Source organism: Pseudopodoces humilis, chromosome 28 (assembly GCF_049639895.1).
Source record: "Pseudopodoces humilis isolate 2021_Gansu_Grassland_sample_001 chromosome 28, ASM4963989v1, whole genome shotgun sequence".
Lineage (NCBI taxonomy): Eukaryota > Metazoa > Chordata > Aves > Passeriformes > Paridae > Pseudopodoces > Pseudopodoces humilis.
The window spans coordinates 3,776,691-3,800,485 of record NC_142227.1 but is presented as its reverse complement, the minus strand read 5'-3'; the positions used below and the strand labels follow the sequence as shown (position 1 = coordinate 3,800,485).

The 23,795-nt window shown below is 52.0% G+C and overlaps 1 protein-coding gene across 2 annotated transcripts in view; it reads right to left on the bottom strand.

The window, feature by feature from the left end:
* The window catches only part of ZAP70 (zeta chain of T cell receptor associated protein kinase 70), a 31,418-nt gene extending 9,113 nt beyond the window's left edge, over positions 1 to 22,305 (bottom strand). For both annotated transcript variants that reach the window (XM_014259933.2, XM_088067681.1), the window contains exons 1-4: positions 22,145 to 22,305; positions 4,224 to 4,674; positions 1,499 to 1,659; positions 73 to 211 (exon numbers count right to left, since the gene is read on the bottom strand). In XM_014259933.2, the coding sequence (XP_014115408.1) occupies positions 73 to 211; positions 1,499 to 1,659; positions 4,224 to 4,625 (702 nt within the window). In that variant the 5' untranslated portion in view covers positions 4,626 to 4,674; positions 22,145 to 22,305. The remainder of the gene's footprint in view (positions 1 to 72; positions 212 to 1,498; positions 1,660 to 4,223; positions 4,675 to 22,144) is intronic.
* Between the last annotated feature and the right edge of the window lie 1,490 nt (positions 22,306 to 23,795).

Here is a 23,795-nt window from a genome sequence, read left to right as displayed (position 1 = left end):
CTTTGAGGGGTTTAGCAATGTTTCAAAGCAAGGAAAAGGTGCCTCAGTTTCTGGGGACACCCAGCTTGGTACCTGCCAGAGCGTGTCGAACTTGGTGCCCTCAGGAATGGAATATTTCCCAGATTTATCGTGATCCACCCTGTAGTGATACACGGTCTTGCCATAGACCAGGGACAGGGCGTAGACATGGTTCTCCTTCTTTTCTCTCAGCCTGGCAGGAAGGAAAATTATTAATAAATTGTTAAAAGCAGCTCTTGGTTTTACTCTGAGGATTGTCAGTGTCAGTGGTGAGTGGGCACCTGGAGAGGCGTCCCTGCATCCCTGTATAAAATGCATAAATTGTATATATTGTATATTGTATATATTGATATATATTGATATATATTGATATATATTGATATATATTGATATATATTGATATATATTGATATATATTGATATATATTGATATATATATATGTGTATATATATTTATATATATATTTGTACGTATATATATTTATATATGTATATATATAACTGTATATATTCCAGCCCAAAATAAAATGCAAGAGGCTGTCTGGAGCTATTTTTAAATTTAAATGACAGACCTGATCCAGTACCTGCTACTTCAGGCAAAAAAAATCCCTCCATTAAGGCAAAAACCCCTCCAGAGGCCAAAACTCCGCTCCAAAGATTAAGACAGACCTGACCAAAAGCCAAAAGCTGAGTTCATTGAATTGTCACCTTCCCACCACCCTCTGCAGAGGCTGAGGAGGGACCCTTCACCTCCAGTTTTTCACCCCTCTCATACAACCAGAGAATCCCCAAATCACTTCGGCTCAAAAAGACCTTAAAGCTCACCCAGTTCCTCCCACCATCCCAGGCTGCTCCATCCATCCATCCCGGCCTTGGGCACTGCCAGGGATCCAGGGGCAGCCACAGCTGCTCTGGGCACCCTGTGCCAGGGCCTGCCCACCCTCCCAGCCAACAATTCCTTCCCAATATCCCATCCAGCCCTACTCCTTGTTTCAAACCATTCCCCCTTGTCCTATTGCTCCAGCTCCTGATGAACTGTTCGAATTCTTTCTTTCTCTAACTCATCCAGGAGAGAATTAAATTATATTAATAATATCAATAAAATTATTATTAATAAGAATCTGCTGGCTCACCAGGGCAGAGATGCAGAGCAAAACTTTCTCCTGTGTTTTCTCACATTTCCAGCCTGTCAGTGTTTTATATCTTCCCCCACTGAACCCTCTATCCCTCATCATCCTGTGCAGCAGCAAGCAAATTTTATAGAGCTATTGAAATATGAGAAACAAACAAAACTCCAGATTGGCTCTTCATGGTGGGGCAGGCACTGGGCAAGAACAGATTTGGGGCTCAGCCCATCTTTGATGAGCACATTCAGCCTCACCTCCTCTGCCATGTGAAACCAGTAACAGCAGGGCAATGGGGATGGGAAATGGTAAAAAATCCAGGGATTCCAGCATCTTCCAGGGGTTTGGATACTCACAGGAATTTCCCATCAGGTTGTGCCCCTGAGTAGAGCCTCCGTTCCGCTTCCTCCCGGCTGATATTGCCGTGGTACCAGGACATCCTCTCGTGGGCTGTGGTGGCCACGAGCTTCTCCACCTGGGGAGCCTGGCTGATGATGGCCTGTTCCAGGGCATCCCCCTGGGAAAGAGCAGGAAAAGAGACCTCCTGCCATCCTGCTGCTCTGCTGATGGCTTCAGCACAGCTCATCTGGGGCACATGACACAGGAAACTTGGAATGTCTCGTAATTAATTGAGACCCAACAATGTCTGAATTCTGTTCTTCTGCAGAGCAGAATTCCTGGCTTATCTCAACTGACCTAATCCCTTAAATGCAGCTGAAGTCCTTTGACTTTGGTGGGGGAAGAGAAAAGGCACCGCATTTATGAGGGGGATCTTAACGCTGGACTTGTGTGGTGTCATTCATCCTTGTGTTCCTGGTTGGTGGCGAGTTGGATCTGAGTCACCAGTGAGTCCTGGCAGCCCAAAGGGCCACCAGGCCCAGGGAGAGATTGTCCCGCTCTGCTCTGCACTGGGGCAGCCTCACCTCCAGTGCTGGGGGCACTTGGGGCACCACAAGATCAGGAGGATCCAAAGCTGTTGGAGAGTGTCCAGAGGAGGGACACGGAGCTGGGGAAGGCTCTGAGGAGCTGCTGAGGGCACTTGGCTCGTTCAGCTGGAGCAGAGGAGACTGAGGGGACGTGAAGGGGCAGAGACTGAGCTCTGCTCTGCTCTGGGACAGGGACAGGAGCCCAGGAAGGGCTGGAGCTGTGCCAGGGCTTGGGATGGATCTCAGGGCAAGGTTCTTCCCCCCGAGGCTGCTGGCACTGCCCAGGCTCCCCAGGGAATGGGCCCGGCCCCAAGGCTGCCAGAGCTCCAGGAGCGTTTGGACAGCGCTCTCAGGGATGCTCAGGGTGGGCTTGTTGGGGGGTCTGGGCAGGGCCAGGGGCTGCACTGATCATCCCTGAGGGATCCAGCTCTGGATATTCCATCACTCCATGATTTTCTTTAGAGCACAACCTTCCTGGTGCCCCTGCCCTCCTGGCTGCTCAGCACCCACAGGCATCAGGACTTGGCAAGCTCGGTGCAGTCTGGAAATCACGGGGGTCTGTCACAGACCCTTTTTCCTTTTCCCGGCTCACTCCGGTGTTCAGCTGTTACTGTCCCTCTGCCAGGAGGTGGCGATGTCCTTTGTGTTATCTGCAGGTGGCCACAGATCTGCTCTGGTGGAAACCCTACAGAATTCCCGGTTCTGGGAGAGAATTCTGCTACAAAATGCCTCATTTTAGCACAGAACACCTCATTCAGCTGTAGAAACCCTACAGAACACCTCGTTCACCCTGTGAAATACCTCATTCTGTCAAACACATTTGGTGTAAATAGGTCACATTTAGAGAGCTTCTGTGGAAAGGCTCTGTAAGGAGACTGCCCAAGCCATATTTCTCTGGGGACTTAAAAGAAAATATAGAATCCCAGAATTATTTAGGTTGGAAAAGACCTCCAAGGTCATCGAGGCCAAGCTGTGCCCCATCCCCACCTTGTCCCCAGCCCAGAGCACCAAGTGCCACATCCAGGCCTTCCTTGGACACCTCCATGGGTGAGGACTCCAAACCTCCCTGGGCAGCCCCTTCCAAGAAAACAACAAAATGACCCCTGGAAGTGTCTGAGGAGCCAAGGTGGCAGCAGGCAGAAGGAAATTAAGCCAGTGGCTGTGAGTGGGACCATTTAGTTTTGAATTATATTGTAGATATTCCAGTCTGCAATAAAATGCAGGAACCTGTTTGTGGCTATTTTTAAATTTAAATAACACACAGAGCTGATCCAGCACCCCCTGCCTTGGTCTCATGGGTAAAATCTTCACTGGCAAAAAAAAACCCTCCACAGAGGCAAAAATTTAACTCTGAAGAGTGAAAAAGTTCAGAGCAGAAGTTGAAGTCTGGTTTAATTTCATCTTCAGCACAACGTTTGGAGGCACAGGCACCTCACATATGGAGAGATATTCCCAGAAATCACAGAATATTCTGAGTTGGAAGCGTCCCACAAGGATCATCAAGTCCAATTATTAAGTAAATGGGCCCAAGTGGGGATGGAACCCAAAACCTTGGCTTTATTAACACCACACTCTGACCAACAGAGCCAATCCCAGGGACACATCCAGGACATAGGGGTCATGTCTTTATGTGCCTCTGGAGCTCTATGGTTGGGTTTTGGGATGTGTTTGTTTAGTTCTGGGATGGGTTTGTTGGGGTTTGGGATGGGTTTGTTGAGGTTTGGGATGAGTTTGTTGGGGTTTGGGATGGGTTTGTTTAGTTCAGGGATGAGTCATTGGGTCTTGCGATGAATTGGTTTAGTTCTGGGATGGGTTTGTTGTTTGGGATGGGTTGTTGGCTTTTGGGACCAGAGCTCTGGGCTAAGTCAGGGAGCATCCCATGGGCTGCAGAGAAGAGGAAAAGCCTGCAAAATGAATTCTTCCTTGGGGAAAGGTCTGCAAAGTGAGTTCCAGCTGTTCCAAGGATGGGTCTGAAGGCTTGGGGAGACATTTAGACCAGCGTGTGGAGAAGAAACCGGGAAAGAACAGGACTCAGACCCCTCACAGCTCCAGCACCCTCCAAAGAGAGGAACCTTACTCTGCTGTGCTACACACAGGACACGGCAGTGCCAGAGGGGTCACGGCTTCCCAGCCCACCCCCGGAAAGGCCCAGTACCTCCAGTTTCCAGGTCTGCCGCACGTACTCCCGCACCATGTTGTCCCTCATGCTGTCGAAGACGCCGGGCTGGGGCTCCACCCCGCTGGGGCGGTTGCAGGGCTTGCGCAGGGGGCAGCAGAGCCCGTCGGCATCCTTGGAGTAGAACTCGCAGAGCTCCTCGGGGCCGCAGTGCGCCTTGCCCCCCAGGATGGCGTAGGTGCCGTTGAGCTGGCGCTCGATGGGGTAGTGGTAGAACTGCAGGTCGCACACCATGGACAGCACGTAGCCGCCCAGGCTGCGCAGGCACTGCCGCAGCAGGAACAGCCCGTCCGCCATCCCCGCCAGCTTCAGGTGCTCCTCGGCCTCCGAGCGCGCGATGCTGCCGTAGTAGAAGGGCAGGTGGGCAGCGGCGTCCGGCATCTCCCCGCCTTGACTCGCCGCGATGGCTCACGTGCTGCTGGGGCTCGGCCTGGCAGGGAAAATTGGTCCGTGAAACGTCATTTTGAGAAGTGGTTTCATTGGGGTTCAGACTGCCCTGTCTAGAGGTTCTCCCGCTGGATCTCTGTGAGGTCATTTCAAACTCACGGCGTCCCACATCACTCTATTCTGCCCTTACTGGAGCTGGGAAGTGTAAATAAAAATTCACCTGATCTTGATTTAAAGATCCCAAGCAACAGAGAATGCCCCAAATCCTACAGTGAATTCCTCCAGTGCTTGATTACCTTCACTATTAAAAATGTGCTCCTTAAATCCATCCTGATGTTTTCAGCCTTGACTTCCTACTGTTTTCTCTCTAGCCCTGTTCACAATAAAAGGAAATTCTTTGGTCTCTCTGAATAAATGAGTTTTGCCATGGAGGTCTAGAAGGCCAAACTCTTAAATGCATTAAGATTAAAACACGAGGTAGATATGAAATGTCTAAAACAACATTTAGATAAACAACTGCACCAAGCACAGCGAAAGGAGAGAAACCCAAATGCTTCTGGGCAGACATCAACCATCAGTCAGCAGGAACAAGAAGAAACCTTCCTTGAATTGTTTTTTAAACAATCTGTGGAATTTTCCCCTACAATACCTGGCTCTGGCTGGTTCCTGATGCTCTGATCCCCTTGGCAGAGAGGGCCCTTCGTTGACCAAGTCCCTGCCCTCAGTTCTGAAGGGCTTTAGGGCTTGTCTCTGTACAGGGCTTGTATCTCTATCTTGAATCATCTAAAATCCCACCCAGAGGGTGTTGGCAGGGCCCAGTTTGCTGCAATCAATGGAAACATTCTCCTCACCAAAGGGTCTCATTTGTTCCCCTGAGCCTGAACTTCGGGGTTTCTCCTGTGCAGACGATGACCCCAAAAAGATCAGAGAGATCTTCTCCATCTGTGCCTCCTGCAAATGCATCGCTCATGTGAGGAGCAAAGAAACATCAGATTTTGGGGCAGCGCTGTGTGTGTTTGCCCTGATTCTTCCCAATTTGACTTTTCTGGACATGGTGGGAGAAGTTGCTTCCCCGTGAGCTGAGCCCGGTGCTGTGGCCTCTGCTCCCAGACAGTGGCCAGAGCTGTGCCTGGACATGTGGTCAGCCCTGCCCTGGTGGTCAGTCAAGCCCTGGTGGTCAGTCCTGCCCTGGTGGTCAGCCCTGGTGGTCAGTCCTGCCCTGGTGGTCAGTCCTGCCCTGGTGGTCAGTCCTTCTCTGGTGGTCAGCCCTGCCCTGGTGGTCAGCCCTGGTGGTCAGTCCTGCCCTGGTGGTCAGCCCTGCCCTGGTGGTCAGTCCTTCTCTGGTGGTCAGCCCTGCCCTGGTGGTCAGTCCTGCCCTGGTGGTCAGCCCTGCCCTGGTGGTCAGTCCTGCCCTGGTGGTCAGTCCTGCCCTGGTGGTCAGTCCTGCCCTGGTGGTCAGTCCTTCTCTGGTGGTCAGCCCTGCCCTGGTGGTCAGTCCTGCCCTGGTGGTCAGTCCTGCCCTGGTGGTCAGCCCTGCCCTGGTGGTCAGTCCTGCTCTGGTGGTCAGTCCTGCTCTGGCTCACACCAGCCTGGTTCGTCCCTCCCAGCAGTACAGGGCCCTCCTGCCATCCCCTGGCATCACTGGAGCCTGGAAGGGCTTGGCTGGATCTCTGCGTTGGAAGAGCTCAGGAGGAACCGTTCTGTCCTGTGCACCCTGCCCTGCTCAGCCCTCAGCAGCAGAGACCTGCCAGGAGCTGGATTTATGGCAACCAGAGCCTCCTGTAGCTATCTGTTGTCCCCATGGAGCTCTGAAGTGGCCCTGATGAGAGCAGGAAGGGAGAGCAGAGAGGAGGCGTCTCAGCTGAGGCAGGAAACCACAACAGGAAGCACCAGTGGTTCACAGCCAGGCTGAGGGACCAGCAGAAACCATCCCAGGCACAGCTCAAATCAGCCCAAATTGTGAAGCCAAATTCACCAAATGGAGCAAAGTGAGGTCTTAGCACAGCTGCCAGTCTGGAACGTGGAGGTGAATGGGAACACCCTGAGGCTCAAACCCAAACTGGAGTTGGTGCTTGGGACCAAAGCAAAGCTTCCTAATCCTGCGATGCCTCCAGGCTTCAAAGCCCAGGCTGGTTCCCAGAGCTCGTTCCCGGAGCTGGTTCCAGAGCTGGTTCCAGAGCTGGTTCCAGAGCTGGTTCCAGAGGTGGTTCCCAGAGCTCGTTCCCGGAGCTGGTTCCAGAGCTGGTTCCAGAGCTGGTTCCAGAGCTGGTTCCAGAGCTGGTTCCAGAGGTGGTTCCCAGAGCTGGTTCCAGAGCTGGTTCCCAGAGCTGGTTCCAGAGCTGGTTCCCGGAGCTGGTTCCCAGAGCTGGTTCCTGGAGCTGGTTCCAGAGCTGGTTCCCAGAGCTCGTTCCCGGAGCTGGTTCCAGAGCTGGTTCCAGAGCTGGTTCCAGAGCTGGTTCCAGAGCTGGTTCCAGAGCTGGTTCCAGAGCTGGTTCCCAGAGCTGGTTCCAGAGCTGGTTCCAGAGCTGGTTCCCAGAGCTGGTTCCCAGAGCTGGTTCCAGAGCTGGTTCCCAGAGCTGGTTCCAGAGGTGGTTCCCCAGGTTCAGCTCCTGAGACCAGCTGGCTGCCAGCTCTGCCCGACCTCAGCCTGCTCCCAGGGGAGGGCAGATCCCAGGAGAATGGGCTGAAGGAGGTGAGCAGTGAGGATCACAGCTCCTGGGTTTAGCTGCAATCAGGTCCATGAGTCACGTTCACGAGGAAGAGGAAATACCGAGTGGGCAGAGGGACATCGATGGCCTCCTTTGTGAGCCGCTGCTTTCCACTGGGATAAAAGGTCATGAGAGCTGTACCCAAACCTGCTGAATCCCTTTTCTGGAAAGTCCAGGAGCAGAACACCACAGCAAATGGAACACCTTTGTCAGTGGCTCAGCCAGGTGAAAACGAGAGCGGAGAAGTTATTGATGACATGTGAGCCCTCACAGAATTTCCAGCTGCCCACACAGGATGCTCTGTTATAAACAGGCTGTTTTTTCTCTCCAAACACGGAGCTGGGAGTGAAAAAACCCTCACAGAAATAGGAGAGGGACCCAGGGCACAGAGTTTGGGTCAGGTGGTGCCACCCAAGCCTTGCTGCCACAGATCAACCCCGGTTGGAAATTATTCTTCTGAGAAAAATCTCCCCAGTCCCAAGACATGAAAGAAAGTCACCCCCTGAAGCCTGAGAGCAGATTTGAACAGGAAAATTCATAGTCCCTCTAAAGATTTTAATATTTGTCCTGCTGTCCTGGCTGGTTTTACTGCCCACACACCAGCTCAGGGTCTCCTCTAATTCCTCTTCCAAACTCCAGCTCTGTTCCTTGGCACCACCTCTGGGTGGGCCTGAGCAACCCTGAACAACCTCAACAGACCCACACAAATCTCCTTCAACTTTGTTCTCCCACGCTGCCAAATGCAGCCAAAAATGAGAACCAATTCCATGGACCAACACCTGAAAGAACCTGTGCAATGGACCCCCCACCATTATTCATTTCAATTAACAGGATCTCATTTTTCCAGCTTAATCTGTGTCCCTGGGGCTGCAGGTGCTGGGTGTTCCCGGGGGTTTGGGTGGTCCCACAGCTTGGGCACAGGGAGCAGGGCTGGAAGCCTAGGGTTCCTCTGGTGATGGCCACGTTGGCAAGCTGGTGTCACGATGTGAAGATGCACCCAGAAAAAAACAACTCCCACGTGAAATCAGTCAGGTCTGTGCCCCAAGACACAGGAAAGGCAGGCAGGAAGCCCTGGAGATGTCACTCAATCTATTTATAGCTGGCCACTCGTTTTTACTCAGATCAGACAAGACCCAACAGGAACTGGTTTGGTTTTATAATTTCCCAGAACAGCACTTGGTGCAAATCCAGGCCAGCTCCCGAGAGCAGGGGGTTGTACTGGTGAAACTGGAGGCAGCACTGGCAAGCTTCAGCATCCTGTCAGGACCATGGCAGCAATAATCCCCCACACCACAAATAATCCCTGATAACACAGCCCTCAGCTCTGCCTTTAGGGTGGTTGGGACAGTCTGGGGGCAGCAGGGACCTGCCTGGAGGGGATCAGGTGGGGAAAGGCTGAAGGATGGGAATCGTGTGATGGGGAACCAGCCTGGAGAGGGATCTGGGGAGCTCCTGTCCTTTGGGGGTGGTGTAGTTTGGGGTGGTTTGTGTTGCCAGTGTGGGGTGTTTTTAACAATTCCCTAAATGGAGTTTAATTGGGGAAGGATGGGGAGAGGCAGCTCAAAGGAAATGCCAGGAAAACATGCCTGGGGATGGCTGAGAGGGGAATTCAGCCTTGAAATGGGGTCTGAGGGCTCTGAACTGCTTCAGGGGTCCCTTCTGCTGCCCCTCTGGGCTGGGGTGTCCCGTGAAGAGGCTCCAGGCTGGGTTCTGATGGGCACAGGGATGGACCAGGTTTGGGATTGCTCCAGAGTGGGTTCCTGATGGACAGGGGCACAGGCCAGGGTTGGGATTGCTGATGGGCAGGGGCACAGGATGGGTTCCTGATGGACACAGGGCACAGCCTGGGTTTGGGATTGCTCCGGGGTCATTCCTGATGGACAGGGGTTGGACCAGTTTTGGGACTGCCCCTCTGCACTTTGTACCAGTGTTGTTTGCTGCAGAGGTGATGGGCATGGCCAGGGACCTTCTGCCTGTCCCCATCCCTTCCCTGCACTTCATTCTCTTGTTTCTGAATTATGATTGAAGATAAGAAAGGCTGGAAACACCTGCAGTGTCCATGTTGCCTTTCCAGATCGTTCATCCCAGGACTGGCTGGGACTATGCAAGAGAAGGAAGTGAGGAGCTCGTTCCTGGAGGGTTCTTAGTGTTTGGTTTTTTGGGTCTGTTTTAATCTTAAATAGCAGATAACTTGCAATAATTTTGGTTTAACTTGCGATAACTTTGACTCAATGCAATATTCCTCAGTTCAAAGAAAAAAAAACTGAAAAGCTTCACTTTTCCTTGACCTGGCTGCATTCTTCTAATTACTAATGTTTAATTATTTATACACTCCATGGCAGCTCTTCCCAGCGTTTAGGAGCACTCACATTCCTGGCTGGAGCTGCTGTTCTGCCCTCCCTGCTGGCTGCTCATTAAAGCCTCGGCTGCTCAGCTCTTGATTAATGCTGGAGCTGTGTGGGAGTTGGTGAGAGCGTGAGCCCGTTTGTGTTTGTGCTCACAAACACGGGCTGTGCTCAGATAATGATCTGCTCTCCTGCTCAGGGAGCTCACTGACTCACAGCTGCCCCAAATGGGTGAGTTTACAGTAAATCTGCAGGAAAACCTCCCTGGTTCCCACCAAGGACCTGCTCTGCTCTTGCTGGCCTTGAACCAAGCTGAGTCCTCAGTGCCCCAGAGCTGCAAAAATGCTCCTTAAAAAATCACCAAGGGTGGAAAAGACCTCCAAGATCAAGCCCAGCCTTTGAGCCAACACCACCCAGTCAGCTAAAGCCCAGCAGAGTGCCACGTCCAGTTGTTTCTTGAACACCTCCAAGGTGTTTCACCACTTCCCAGGGCAACCCCTTCCAGTGCATCCCAAGCTTTCCATGAAAAAATCCTTCCTGACACCCTCCCCACCCTCTGAAGTAAAATGTGGGAGCCACTTGGCACCAGGGACAATCCCCAGTGCTTTTCAGAAGGAAAAACATTGAATTGCACAAACCAAGGCCCATGGAGGGACGTGGTGATGTGGGAAGGCTCCTGACAGTGGCAGGAGCAGGGAAAAGTTTGTCCTGGGGAACTCAGTGTCCCTCCACCCCCTTCTAAATCCTTTCCAGAGACCTCATGCCACCCCATCCCAATCCAAAAGAGAGGGGATGGTTCTGTTCAGGTGCTTGTGAGTCTCAGAGAAAAGGAGGCTCAAGGGGAACCTTCTCCCTTCTCCAAGTCCCTGACAGGAGCTGGGGGGGGTCAGTAACTTCAGCCAGGTAAAAAGTGATGGGACAGGAGGAAACAGCCCCAAGCTGTGCCAGGGGAGGCTCAGACTGTGTTAGGAGCAGGGTTCTAAAGCCCAGGGCAGGGTGGAGTCCCCATCCCTGGAGGGATTAGAAGGATGTGGCACTCGGGGACAGGTTTAGTCGTGGCTTTCCCAGTGCTGGGTTTACCATTGGATTAAAGGACCTTAAAGGCCTTTTCCAGCCTCAGCAGTGCTGTGATCCAGCCACACGTGTGCTGGACCAGTGAGGGGTGAGGGGATTGCTGTGGTTCAGGCTGCCCTGGGTCCCTCAGCTCACATTTATTCCCATGAATTGGTGCTTGTGGTGGGTGCTGGAGGGGTCACACTGCTCACAGAGCCCTTCCTGACACTTCCACCTCTGCCCTGTGCCCTCTGCCCCCTCCTGCTCCCCTCTGTCCTGGATGAGGATGCTCCTCCTCCTTCCCCAAAGGCAGAGCATGGAAAATCCACACCAGGCGGGTCTGGTGCCCTCAGATGGCACTAAAGGCCTGCCCAGTCCTGCTGGGGATTGTTCCTCGTGGGTTATTTACTAATGAGAGGAAGCAATTTGCTCCAGGAGCAGGGAGGGGGCTGGGGAGGGACAGGGGCCACCTGCCCTGGGGCTGCTGGGGACAGCTCTGTGCTCAGGCTGGCCTTCTCCAAGGGCTGGCACTGCCAGAAAGCAGGTTTTGTTCCCAGAAAGCAGGTTTTTGTTCCCAGAAAGCAGGTTTTTGTTCCCAGAAAGCAGGTTTTTGTTCCCAGAAAGCAGGTTTTGTTCCCAGAAAGCAGGTTTTGTTCCCAGAAAGCAGGTTTTTGTTCCCAGAAAGCAGGTTTTTGGTCCCCAGAGAGCAGGTTTTTGTTCCCAGAAAGCAGGTTTTTGTTCCCAGAAAGCAGGTTTTTGGTCCCTTGAAAGCAGGTTTTTGGTCCCCAGAGAGCAGGTTTTTGTTCCCAGAGAGCAGGTTTTTGGTCTCCAATAGCATTGTTTTGGTGTCACCCTGCTTCCTCTTGCCAGCTGCCTCAGGTGCCTCTCGGCAGAGGCTGGGACAGGAATTTCTGCGGGGAACAGCCAGAGGAGGTCACACAGCCCCAGCACCGTGAGGACACTGCAGCAAGAGTGAATCCTCCTGGACTTCCACAAACTCTTCCTATTTCCATGCTCTTGTCCCACGTGCTCTTTTCAGCAGAGAAGGAACCTGTCTCTGATAAATCTGGGGTGTCTGGGTGTTCTCTGGATGGGGATGTGGATGGAAAGGCACATCCAGGCATGGGGGTCTCTGCAGTGCTGAGTCTGCTGTTCCTGGACTGCACTGAACTGACTCCAGTTCTGCCACCACTTGGAGGGGTTTAGCCAAAATTCTGGGCCCTTTCCCTAAAAAAAAAGTGTGCCTTTATCTCCTCTGAAAAGATCCCTGGATATTTGTTTATCCCAGGAAGGAGCCTGACAGCCCCTAATGATAAATCAGAATGTAACTAACAAAATTTTTCCTAAACAATAATATTTTCCCCAAAATGCTGCCATGACAGGAACAAAAATTTGATCTGAATGTGGTTCTTTGTCTCAGCTCCAGCTGCCATCAATATTTCAGGAACATCCAGAGGTGCAGACAGGCACAAGTGCCCTGATCCCTGTGTCCTGCTCAGGGAAGAGCTCTGCCAGAGGCTTCAGAGGCTGGGTTGAAGAAGCCATTGGAGCTGCCCCTGCTTTGTTAGAAGCATCTTCTCCCAAGCCAAATGTCCCTGGTGAGCAGCTTCCCTCTGGGACAGGAGGGTTCTGGACCCAGGGTGGCACTGCTGGGACACCTCTGAGTAAAGCCAAGTCACTGTGCTGTCCTCAGGCAGCCTGGGCTCCTCTGCTGGCTGGGGATTTAGCTGGGAAAACACCCTGCTGAGCCTTTGTGGGGCCACTGGAAGCACTCCTGGCTCCATTGATGCTGAACAGTTTTTAATGAGGGGCAGAGTTAAACACAACCCCCCCATTTCCTGCCTGGCATCCCCTGTGCTCTCAGCAAATGATGGCAGGAGCTTTGTCCTGGGGCTGGAGGAGCCCGTCCCTGCCACCAAGGTGGTGACACCCAATGGACAGGAGCCAGAAATCCTGCAGATCCTCTGGCTTTGGCATCGAGCAGGAGCCAAGGACAGGGAACTGCAGTAGTTTATGCACAAGCTGGAGGAGAAGGGCTCTGGGTTTTCCTTTGCTTGTCCCTGGCCTCCCTGCATCACCTTTTACTGAAATAACAACGTACACACAACATCAGGGGCCTGGAGATTGAGCCCTGCCAGTGCAGAGGGTTTGGGGAGTGTCAGACTGCAGTTAGATTAAATGAGATATTTATGTGAGGGACTGAGGAGGAGCCTGTGGCTGAACCCACTCCTTGGCTACTTTACTACTCCCTTACTCCTCCAAGTAGCACAGCCCTGAGCAGGGTGCAGGAAAGGGGACACGGAGGGCTTTGAGAGCACTGGAAATAATTTTCCCCTGGTCTGCACTGCTTTGGGTCCTCCTGACGGTGCTGAACGGGTTCTGAGCTGCCCTGAGCACCGGGCTCTCCTCACCCCCCTGCTCCAGGTGCTGGAGAGGCTCACAGCTCTGTTTCCACAGGTGCCAGTGGCTTTGCTGCATGAACAGCTGCCTGCTTGCCTCGCCTCTGCCGTTTAAAAATAAAGGCAATACGTGTGTGAAGTTATCAGCACGGCTGGGCTTCCGTCCTCCAGTAACTCTGCCTTCATTCAGCTCTGAAACAGTTCTTGTGTCCCCCTGAGTGACATCTCCCTGCTGAGCACAGCCTCTGCTCTGGCTCTGTGGGGTGGCAGCTGCCAGGCACGGATGGTTCTGGCCAAAGCCACCTCCCTTCCCCTCCCTCTGCTTCCCAAGGGGCGTTTTTGAGGCGTTCTCACTCTGGACAACATCTCTGAGCAGATGTGGCACTTTGTGCTGCTTCAAAGTCCTCTGCTGCAGCCACCTGCACAGGTCTGCAGGTCCCTCCTGGAGAGGAGGATTGAAACAGGGAATCACAGAACCACGGAGTGCTTTGGGTTGGAGGGACCTCAAAGCCCATCCCATCCCACCCCTGCCATGGCAGGGACACCTTCCACCATCCCAGGCTGCTCCAAGCCCCGTCCAGCCTGGCCTTGGGCACTGCCAGGGATCCAGGGGCAGCCACAGCTGCTCTGGGCACCCTGTGCCAGGGCCTGCCCACCCTCTGAGTAAGGAATTCTCCCCGTTATCCATCCCAAACCCAGCAGCTGCCACCCAAGCCAGCACCGAGCCCGTTGTGCTGCTGCTGTGTCACGTTGGTCACCTCAGCTTGGACAGCACAAAGGCTTCCCTGAGCCCTGAGCTGCCCCAAAACTGCCCACAGCCACTGGACAGGGGGTTCTGCCTGGGGCAGTGCCCAGTGGAAGTTCCCGCTCCCCCAGACCGCTGTGGTCTCTGAACATCTGCAGCAGATGTTGGGGCTGCTTCATCCTCACCTTCCAGTGGGGCACAGCAGCTCCTGTGCTCCAGGAGTGCCTGGAACAGGGACACAACCTCCTGGAGCCCTGCTGGAGGGGCTTTGGGCAGGTTAGAAATACAGAAATATGGAAATCTGCAGCTCTGGAGTTGGCTGAGACACCAAAGCGAATTCTCTGTGCTTGCAGTGCCAGGGGCTCTGCCGTCTGTGAGTCACAGGTTTCCTCAGTCTTTGAAAGCTCAGGTGAAGGGGCCACCAGCAGCTCCCAGCACCACCAAAGGAACGTGTTGGGTTCATCTTTACAGTCAGAATATTCCTGTGGGCACAGAGGGTGAAAGCTGCTGCTGGCTGGGGAAGAGCTGGAGGAGCCCTGGGTGCTCTCGCTGCTCCTCAGACACACCTCGAGGAGCTCAGTCTGCACAGACCAGACCTAAATATTCCCTGCAGTTTGGAAATTAAAGAATAAAATAAATACCACCCCTGGGGCTCAGTCCCATGATCCCAGCACGTTGGTGAGGTTGAAATGAGTTATTCTGGGGGGTGATTTGAGCCTCAGAGTGTTGGAAATGTGAGAAGTTCAGGAAAGAGCAGTGAAAGAGATGAAGGGCCTGGCTGGGCTGACTGATGGGCTCAGCCCTGGGGGATGGAGACAAACATGAATTACTGGCCAAGGGTGATGGGGGAACATCTGAGAGCAAAGGAGAAGCATCTGAGGAGCACAAGGTTCTTTCAGAGTGGAAAAACTGGTTTGGATGCGCTGATAAAATGAAACAGGGATAAGGGAGAAGAAATGAATCAGTGGAAAGGAAGTCTGGGTATCAAGAAACATTTCCAAGCAGGAAGATTCATCAGGATGTGGGGCAGGGGGGAGTGGAAGTGCCATTGCCAGGCACTCAGCACTGCATCAGGAAATGGGAACAATCCTCCCCAGGCAGGAAGAAGCCGGGATGAGCTCACAGGACTTTCCCATATCTAATTCCTGCAATCCTGACTTCCATTAGGGAAAATCCCACTTTCAGTTTCTTTCTGGAGCCAGTGTGATTTCCAGTTCTGTCAGTCTTTGGTGGAAAACTGAAAAACACCAAAGACAGAAGGATTTTGCTCACGCCAGTGACATTTTTGGTGGTGTTTTTGTGTGAAGGGAGAGTGAAACCCTCCCTGTGCACAGCAGTAAATATTCTCTGGCACATTTTTATAACTCAGTGATCAGGACTGAGGTGAAAAAACAACTCATTCTCCATGGTCTGGTGAGTTCCTGGTGTTTGTCCTTCCTGTGCTTTCAAGGGGAGGCTGCATTAATCAATAACCTGTGCTCAGGCTGTTCTCACATGGGCACTATTCACCTCTCCCTTCACTTTTCCACCCAGGAAAAATATCTCTGATGTGACCTTGCAGCTGAACATCCCACAGCAGGCAAAACCCAGCATGTCCCTCTTGGAAGGGACACTAGAAGGAGCAGAAGAGAGTTAATGCTGCCCCATAAAAAACCTTTGGGGCTCTCCTGTTCTGTTCCCCCTCCAGCTGGAGCTGGGGGACAAGAGCCCATGGACACAAATTTCCCTGTGGTCAGAGGAGTGGGGATTGGTGCTGGAGGTTCCTCTCAGCTGTGCAGGATGTTCCTGGCCGTGTTTTGGGGCACTGAGAGCAGAGTTCTCATTTCCCCCACAGCCGCTTCATGGGGCCAGCAGCTTTTATTGAGCACTCCCAGCAGAGCCAGGGTGGAAATCCCTCCAGATTCCAGGGAATGCAGGGTCCTGGCAGCTGAGCAGGGCCTGTCCTGCCCTGCTTGGGCCCAGCTGAGCTCCCAGAAGGGCCTGGAGCCATTTAAACCCTGTGAGTGGATTTTGGGGAGGTGCAGACAGCACTGAACACCCCTGAATGTTCTGCCCATCCCTCTGGCAGCCCTTGCCCTGCTCTGCTGTGGCTGTGAGGCTTTTCTCCAGACTCTTGTCTGCCTCTGCATCCAAATGATGTTCCTTGGGGCGGGATTTGCTGGGTGCTTTCCCAGCCCAGCCACAGCTCTGGCGTCTGTGCCCAGTCTGCCCAGTTTGGCTCTGGCAGGACCCTCTTCCATCCACCCCCCTCTGCCCTGGAGGTGACAACAACAACAGGAGGACCTTGAACATCTGATACAGAAACTGGGAGATGCTTTTCCACTGGTTTATGGTGCTCAGTCTCACCCTCCTCCCTAGGGCTGCATTTAAAAAGCTCTGGCTGTGATATTTTATTTTATTTTTTTATTTTATGATATTTTATTTTTGCGTGGTGCTCCCATCTCTGCCTCTGGAGCTCTGTGATCAGAACCCCAGATAAAAACTGAGGGGCAAACCACACATGGATGTGTTCACAAATAATCTGCTGGATCTGCACAAACATCTGAGAGGAAAATAGTTGTGATTTTCACTGAAAAACCCAGCACTTTCCACTTGCCCTGCAGATCTCAACAACAGATTCAGGTGTGATCTGCTTCAGGGTGCTCAGTGCTGACTGCATCTTTCCAAAATCAAGTTATAAGGGTTCACTCTGCTTCAGAGACCAACACTGGGAGTTTTCTGGTGAGATTGAGAGCAGGAGAACCGAAAACCTGACTAATCTGTTCTTCCCTGGCCCAACCTGGCCCATGTGAGTTACATCAGAGGCTCTGGCTGGGGGATTGTTTAGAAGCTTTTCAGAAACACAAATCAGTTTGCTTTGTAAGAGACTTTAAAGGTTTAAAACACTCAGCCCCTGGGATTTTTGGTCAGAATAAGAGAGAACCTGGGCAAAACATGGCTCTGTTGGGCACCTCGGAGGCAGAAGGATTTTCTGTGAGATCTGAGCTTGGGGTTGGAGTCATTCACTGGGAGATGCTGGGGCTGGGGTCTCTTCCAGCTCTGTCTCTGCCTGTGTTTCCTGTCCAGTTAATTCCTGACAGGCAGAAACATCCCTGAAATGTGGGGAGAGAGTGACTGGTTTTGGGTGAAATCATCATAAAAGAAGGTTTGAGATTTCTCTTATTTTCTGCATGTGCTGGAGTACTCCTGGTGAAGTTGGTGGATAAAATAACCCCAGGGATGGTGCCTTTGCTGCTCAGTGATTTCTGCTTTGCAGTTTTGCTCATCCACTGCTGCCCAACCCAGCCCTGAGCAGAATCCAGAGTGTCCCATTTCCTCCATCCCATCCACTCCAAGCCCGTGCCAAAGCTCCAGCTGGGTGAACTGGGAGGCTCAAGGTTCTGCTTTGGGATTTAACTCTTGCAACAGAGAATATTCTGGGCTGGACAGACCCTCAGGGATGATCAGTGCAGCCCCTGGCCCTGCCCAGACCCCCCAACAAGCCCACCCTGAGCATCCCTGAGAGCGCTGTCCAAACGCTCCTGGAGCTCTGGCAGCCTTGGGGCCGGGCCCATTCCCTGGGGAACCTGGGCAGTGCCAGCAGCCTCGGGGGGAAGAACCTTGCCCTGAGATCCATCCCAAGCCCTGGCACAGCTCCAGCCCTTCCTGGATGTGCCAGGGATGTGTTTAAAATGGCTCCTGTCTGCTTTGTGAGCTCAGTGCTCCCACCTGCAACACCTGGAGAGATTCTCCCAAAAGCATTTCCCTGTTCCCTGTCCCTCCCAAGGCTTTACCCCAGGTTTTCCCCAGGGTGAGGAGAGCTTTTCTCATTGAAAAGCTGCTGCTGGTGCTCTGGCCCCGGGGCCACATCAGTTCTGTAGTTTGGGGCAGCTGAGGGGTGACATTGGTGATCCCTGTCCTGAGGGTGAGGATGAGAAGGGAGGCAGCAATGGGCTGGAGTTCTCCAAGTTACACACGAGTTCTGCCCCCAGGAAGCACATTCCAGCTCTGGGAATCTGGGATCTAGGGTGGGCCTTGAAGGAATAATCATCCTTACACCTCCTGTACTGTGTCCAGCAAGGCTCAGAACTGAAGTTCTTGTGCTGTTTTAAAATCCTGTGGGATTTTCAGAATAATCTGGCATTACCCGAAACCTTTTACCCCATTTCTTGTGCCAGAGCCTGAAATCTGTTTGAGTTCTGAACTCCCTGCAGGAATTTTGTGTTGTCTTGGCCCCTCACCCAGGAGGTGAAGTGATTGCTTTCCCATGTACTTTGGGTTCATCCAGAACAAAAAGAATAACTAGAATAAAATAAAAGGATAAAAAGACTGTGTGTGTCTCCCAAGGTTCAGGTGACAAAGTTTCACCTCCTTTAGCACCCATCCCATGGGTTTTATGTGCATCTGTCCCTGCTGAAGGGATTCTCTCACTGAGGGACTCCTGGAAGCCAAAGAGTGGCTGGAGAAGGTTCAGCTCTGTGACCAAACAAAGCAGGGCTTGGCTAAGCTTGGCTTGAGCTGGGAGATGCTGGGATGGTCAAGCCCAGTAGTCAGGAGCAGTTTGAGGTCCTGCTTCCCCAGGATCTGCTGGAAATGTCCTCAGTTCCTGTCGGGAACTGAGGTCTGCACATTTCCCCTTTGGTACTTGCTGCTCTCAGGGAAAAGGGGGATGGCTCCTGGATTGCTCAGGGAATGTTTGACATCCCAGGAAACACCTTCCCAGCTCTGTGGAGAAGAGCCAGAGCCATGGAAACCTGGACTGATGGATCCTGAGCTGGAATCTCCTGGCTGGAAGGTCAGAAAGTGGAAAATTAAAGGAGAACATTTGAGAGCAGGAAAGTTTATTGAGCATCAGATGGAGTTTTAAAAGAGGAAAGACGAGTGTAAGGCTGAAATCTAAACTGCAACAAGGAAAGGAATTCTGCAGGATCCAGCTGAGGGCCCAAAATCCTGTGTGTGAAATGTCCTGGTGGGGGGTGAGGCTCTGCAAGGGTCTCCCTGGGCCTGGGAGCTCAAACTTTGCCTGAGCATTGCTGGAACATTATTTCAAAGCAGACAGAGACCATTCCTTCATTAGTCTGTGTTCTGGGGATTAAACAGGAATTCTGACTGGGCAGGATTACAGGGTGGCCAGAGGAAATTCCTGAAGAGGAAATTCTGAAGAGGGAATTCTGAAAAGGAAAATTAAGACAGCTGGGAAGTGAAAGGGTTGGACACCAGCTCTGTTCCTGCAAGAAATCCTCAGCTCTGAGGGGTCAGGACATCCCTGCATGTGAGCAGTGATTTGTGAGGCACAATGGGAATTTGTTCCCACATTCCCTGGGTATGGAAATGCTCCACTCACACGCAGCTTGGGATCCCTATTTCCTAAGTATAAAGCTGAGCCAAGATTTTTTGAGGCAGAAATAAAGGGTCAGATCTGTCCAGGGTGTTTTGTTTATTTTTGATTACAACAGCAAAGGGGTTTTGTTCCAATGATTTGGATGGGATGTGGGGAAATGGAGTTATTTCAGACTGGTTCATGTTTTATCCTTGCTGCCTCCCTCACTGAGGCTGGAATTTGATTCCTGGAAGCTCCCCATGGTCCCTTGGATCTGTCCCATGTTCTGGAATTCTACACCCAGCAGAGCCTTTCCTGGCACCTCTGGGATATTACAAGGCTAAATCAGCACATTCAGGGATCAAAGCTGTGTTTAAAAATGCACATTCCTGCACTAAGGACTCAGCGAGGGTTATACTTTGAGCTTATATTTAACTATATTAAATATTCTATTCTATTATTCTATTTCATTATATTAAATATTAATGTATTTATTGTATCTATGTCTATCCTTTAGGTGTTTGCACTTACAGCCTGTCTTACATTACCCAGGCATTGAACATTGGGGCTGCTCACCTGGAGAAGAGAAGGCTCCAGGGAGAGCTCAGAGCCCCTTGCAGGGCCTAAAGGGGCTCCAGGAGAGCTGGAGAGGGACTGGGGACAAGGCCTGGAGGGACAGGACACAGGGAATGGCTCCCAGTGCCAGAGGGCAGGGCTGGATGGGATATTGGGAAGGAATTGTTGGCTGGGAGGGTGGGCAGGCCCTGGCACAGGGTGCCCAGAGCAGCTGTGGCTGCCCCTGGATCCCTGGCAGTGCCCAAGGCCAGGCTGGACGGGGCTTGGAGCAGCCTGGGATGGTGGAAGGTGTCCCTGCCATGGCAGGGGTGGAATGGGATGGGATTTAGGATCCCTTCTCACCCAAACCATTCTGAGATTCCATGGATTTAATTCCCAGCCCATCCATTTGCTGTTACCACCTGATTCTTCCTAAGAGTCCACAGAGATTCCCAGGAAATCAAGCACTAAACAAAACGTGTGAACCTTTCAATCACCTGATAACAATTATTTGTACTTTTGAGTATTTCCAACCCTCCAGAACTTCCTGCTTTTCCCCACCAGGAGCTGCTCCCTGCTCCTTTCTCTTCCCAACCACGTTACACAACTTAACCCCAAATGCTCTCAGAGGTGAAAAAAATCCTTTCAGTGGCACCTGAGGCCTTCAGCCTCTCTGTTTTTGTGCCTCCAGTCCCACCTGCTCAGGGTTTGTGCGAGGAAAAGCTCAGCTTAACCAACACCTTTGTCCTTCCTGACTTTTGCTGCTCCAGCCAGCTTTTCTGTTCCTGGTTTAGATCATGGATGGAACCTGGGCATTCCCAGGATTTCTGCTTTTCATGGAGCTGGGTGCTTTACAGAAATACTGTGGATTGTCCTGGTTATCTGAGAGTTTCCACAAAAGCCTCTTTCCTAACATCTTAGTGGGAATTAACTTTGAAAGTTGTATATTAATATGTGGGAATTCTAAATCCTGCTGTGGAATCACCCACGTTTCTTTAGGAAATCCTATTCCCATAAGCAAACTTTTCAGAGGATTGGGTCCCTCTTCCCAAGAGGGAAAATGAGGATGAGGGATTGAAATCACGAGAATCTTAAATAAATCAGGAAACTCAACCCCACAGATCTGTTTGTTCATCCTGTGAGGAGTTTGATCCCTTCTCCAGTTTTCCCTGGGATTGCTTTCCCTGGTGTCCCTGTGGGGTTTGTTCCATGTCTAATAAATGGGAAAGGTTTTCTGAGGTTCAAACCCAAGTTCCCTTTGTCCCAGGTTATTCCCTAACACCCCAGACTGTTTGGACTGATGGAGCTTGGAACTGTGCCTGTTCTCACCAAGCAGCAACAAAGGAGATTCCAAAGAGATCCAAGGAAATAAAACTGAGTTTGCCTCTGGATTTCAGGCTATTTATTGTTATGGTGGCCAGCAGCAAATCTCTGAAGTTCTTCTGGAGTGTTTGGAGCATTATCCAGCAGGTACAAGGTGTCCTAAACCTCCCCACAGTGTCACTGAGATCCTAAACCACCACAGTGTCACTGAGATCCTAAACCTCCCCACATTTCACTGAGATCCTAAACCTTCCCACATTTCACTGAGATCCTAAACCTTCCCACATTTCACTGAGATCCTAAACCTCACCACAGTGTCACTGAGATCCTAAACCACCACAGTGTCTCTGAGATCCTAAACCTTCCCACAGTGTCACTGAGATCCTAAACCTCCCCACATTTCACTGAGATCCTAAACCACCACAGTGTCACTGAGATCCTAAACCACCACAGTGTCACTGAGATCCTAAACCACCACAGTGTCACTGAGATCCTAAACCTCCCCACAGTGTCACTGAGATCCTAAACCTCCCCACAGTGTCACTGAGATCCTAAACCTTCCCACAGTGTCACTGAGATCCTAAACCTCCCCACATTTCACTGAGATCCTAAACCTCACCACAGTGTCACTGAGATCCTAAACCTCCCCACATTTCACTGAGATCCTAAACCTCACCACAGTGTCTCTGAGATCCTAAACCTCCCCACATTGCTGCTGAGGCTCACAGGAAATTTAAAGAGAAACTTCCAGAGTTTTGGTGCCATGTCCAGAGGCAAAGGGACGGGAATGGCTGGCCAGGAGTGTTGGAGCACAAGCCATCATCTCATTGTCTTCTGACCTGTCTAAACCCCCTCAGCTTCAAAAAGAACGTGATGCCCCCAACTCAACCCCGTTGTTTTCCAATGGAGCCATCAGTAGGAAAACAAAGGTCACGTGAGGAATTCATCTGGAATCCCAACAGCAACATTCCACAGGATCTTCCCTCCGCAGCCCCTGGTGCTGCAGAAAGGCACCAGGCAGGGAACAAAGCAGCCATGATGCACCCGCCACCCAGACAGCTCCAGCAAACAAAAAGCATCTCTTACCTGCTCTGCCGAGGAGCCTGGCCGCTTTGGGGGATCCCTACAGCAGCTGGGCAGCAGGAAAGGGAAAAAAAGAGGGAAAATAATCTCTGTGGAGTGAGGGTTGTGTCGATTTGGGGAAAGAAGAGGCCGCAGCATCCAACGAGAGCTCTGGCATTCGCAAACCACCGCTCGCTGGGTTTCTCTGAAATGTGACCCTATTTCCTTGTTGCACAGGAAAGGAAAGGAGAGCAAACAAAAGCTGTGCAGTTCTGAAAAGTGAAAGAGCTCTGAGATCTCCTCTGTGCCAGGGCAGGGGTCTGCTGTGGAAGAGAACAGATCAGAGGGAGGTGGTGAGGAGCTGTCGGTATTGAAATGAATGTTTTACAGCAGATGTTGCCTGGAAAGTGAAGTTCTCCCCTTGATGGTGAGAATGCTGGATGTTGGTGGGAAAGGGAATCCTGGCCACAGGATCACACAATCAGCCGGGCTGGAAAAGCCCTCTGAGGTCATCGAGGCCAAGCTGTGCCCTATCCCCACCTTGTCCCCAGCCCAGGGCACCAAGTGCCACATCCATCCCCGGACACCTCCAGGGATGGGCACTCCAAACCTCCCTGGGCAGCTCCTGCCAAGGCCTGAGCTCCCTTTCCATGGGGAAATTCCTCCTGATGTCCTCCAAATTCCTCCTGGAGTAGCTTGAGGCCATTTCCTTCGTCCTGTCCCTGTTCCCTCAGAGCCCAATCCTCCCCAGCCACCCCCTCCTGTCAGAGCCATTGTCATGCCAGGCTGGGCCTCAGGGAGGTCACAGACGAGTAAGGAAAACCAAATTTCTTTGGATTTTCCACATCCAAGCCAGGAGCTACTGAGAAAGGCCCTCTGTGAGGGGCTGCTTGGAAGTTGTGGTTTGTGATGGGCCAGAGCAGGCTCAGGAGCCCAAGAGGCCTCTCGTGGCCTGGTTCTCCTCCCTGTTCCTGATCAGTGATCAGCTCTTTGTGCTGCCAGCGTGGCCAGAATGTTGTCATCTGAGCTGGGGGACCTTCCATCTCCAGTGCCACCACTGCCAGCTGGGCTGGGGACCATCCAGCTCCAGTCCCACCAAGGGGTGTTTGTTTTGTGGGACTTCCAGCTGCTCCTCAGGGCCAGGCCTCCCTTTCCAGGATGAAAAATCTCTGTTTCATCCCCAGCTCGCTGCCACCTATCCTGGAAATGTTGGGTCCAGGGACAAGGGCCAGCCTTGGAGAAAGGCTGTGGCACCACAGAATCATGGAATATTTTGGGTTGGAAGGGAGCTTTAAAGCCCATCTTGTTCCTACCCCCTGCCATGGGCTCCACCTCCCTCTGGATCAGGGTGCTCCAAGCCCCATCCGTGACTGATTCCTGCTGAATTCAAAGAGGTGTCCCAAGGAGATGGATGGGAAATCCCAAAGTTTCTTTCTTTTGCTGGCAGAAAATTGTACTGTAGAAATCGGGACTAAGGCCCTGATTAAGCAGGATGAGTTTAGTGATGTTCAGGACTGATTGGAATAAAAAAATTTGGGAATAGGTTGGGTTAAAGTACAAGGTATCCCTGAGCATCCCTCAGCCCCATGGAATGCTGAATTCCCCCCAGGAGCCCTTTTTTTCTGTTTTCACATGGAATTCCTCATGATGTTTACCCAGAAATCCACAACAAAGC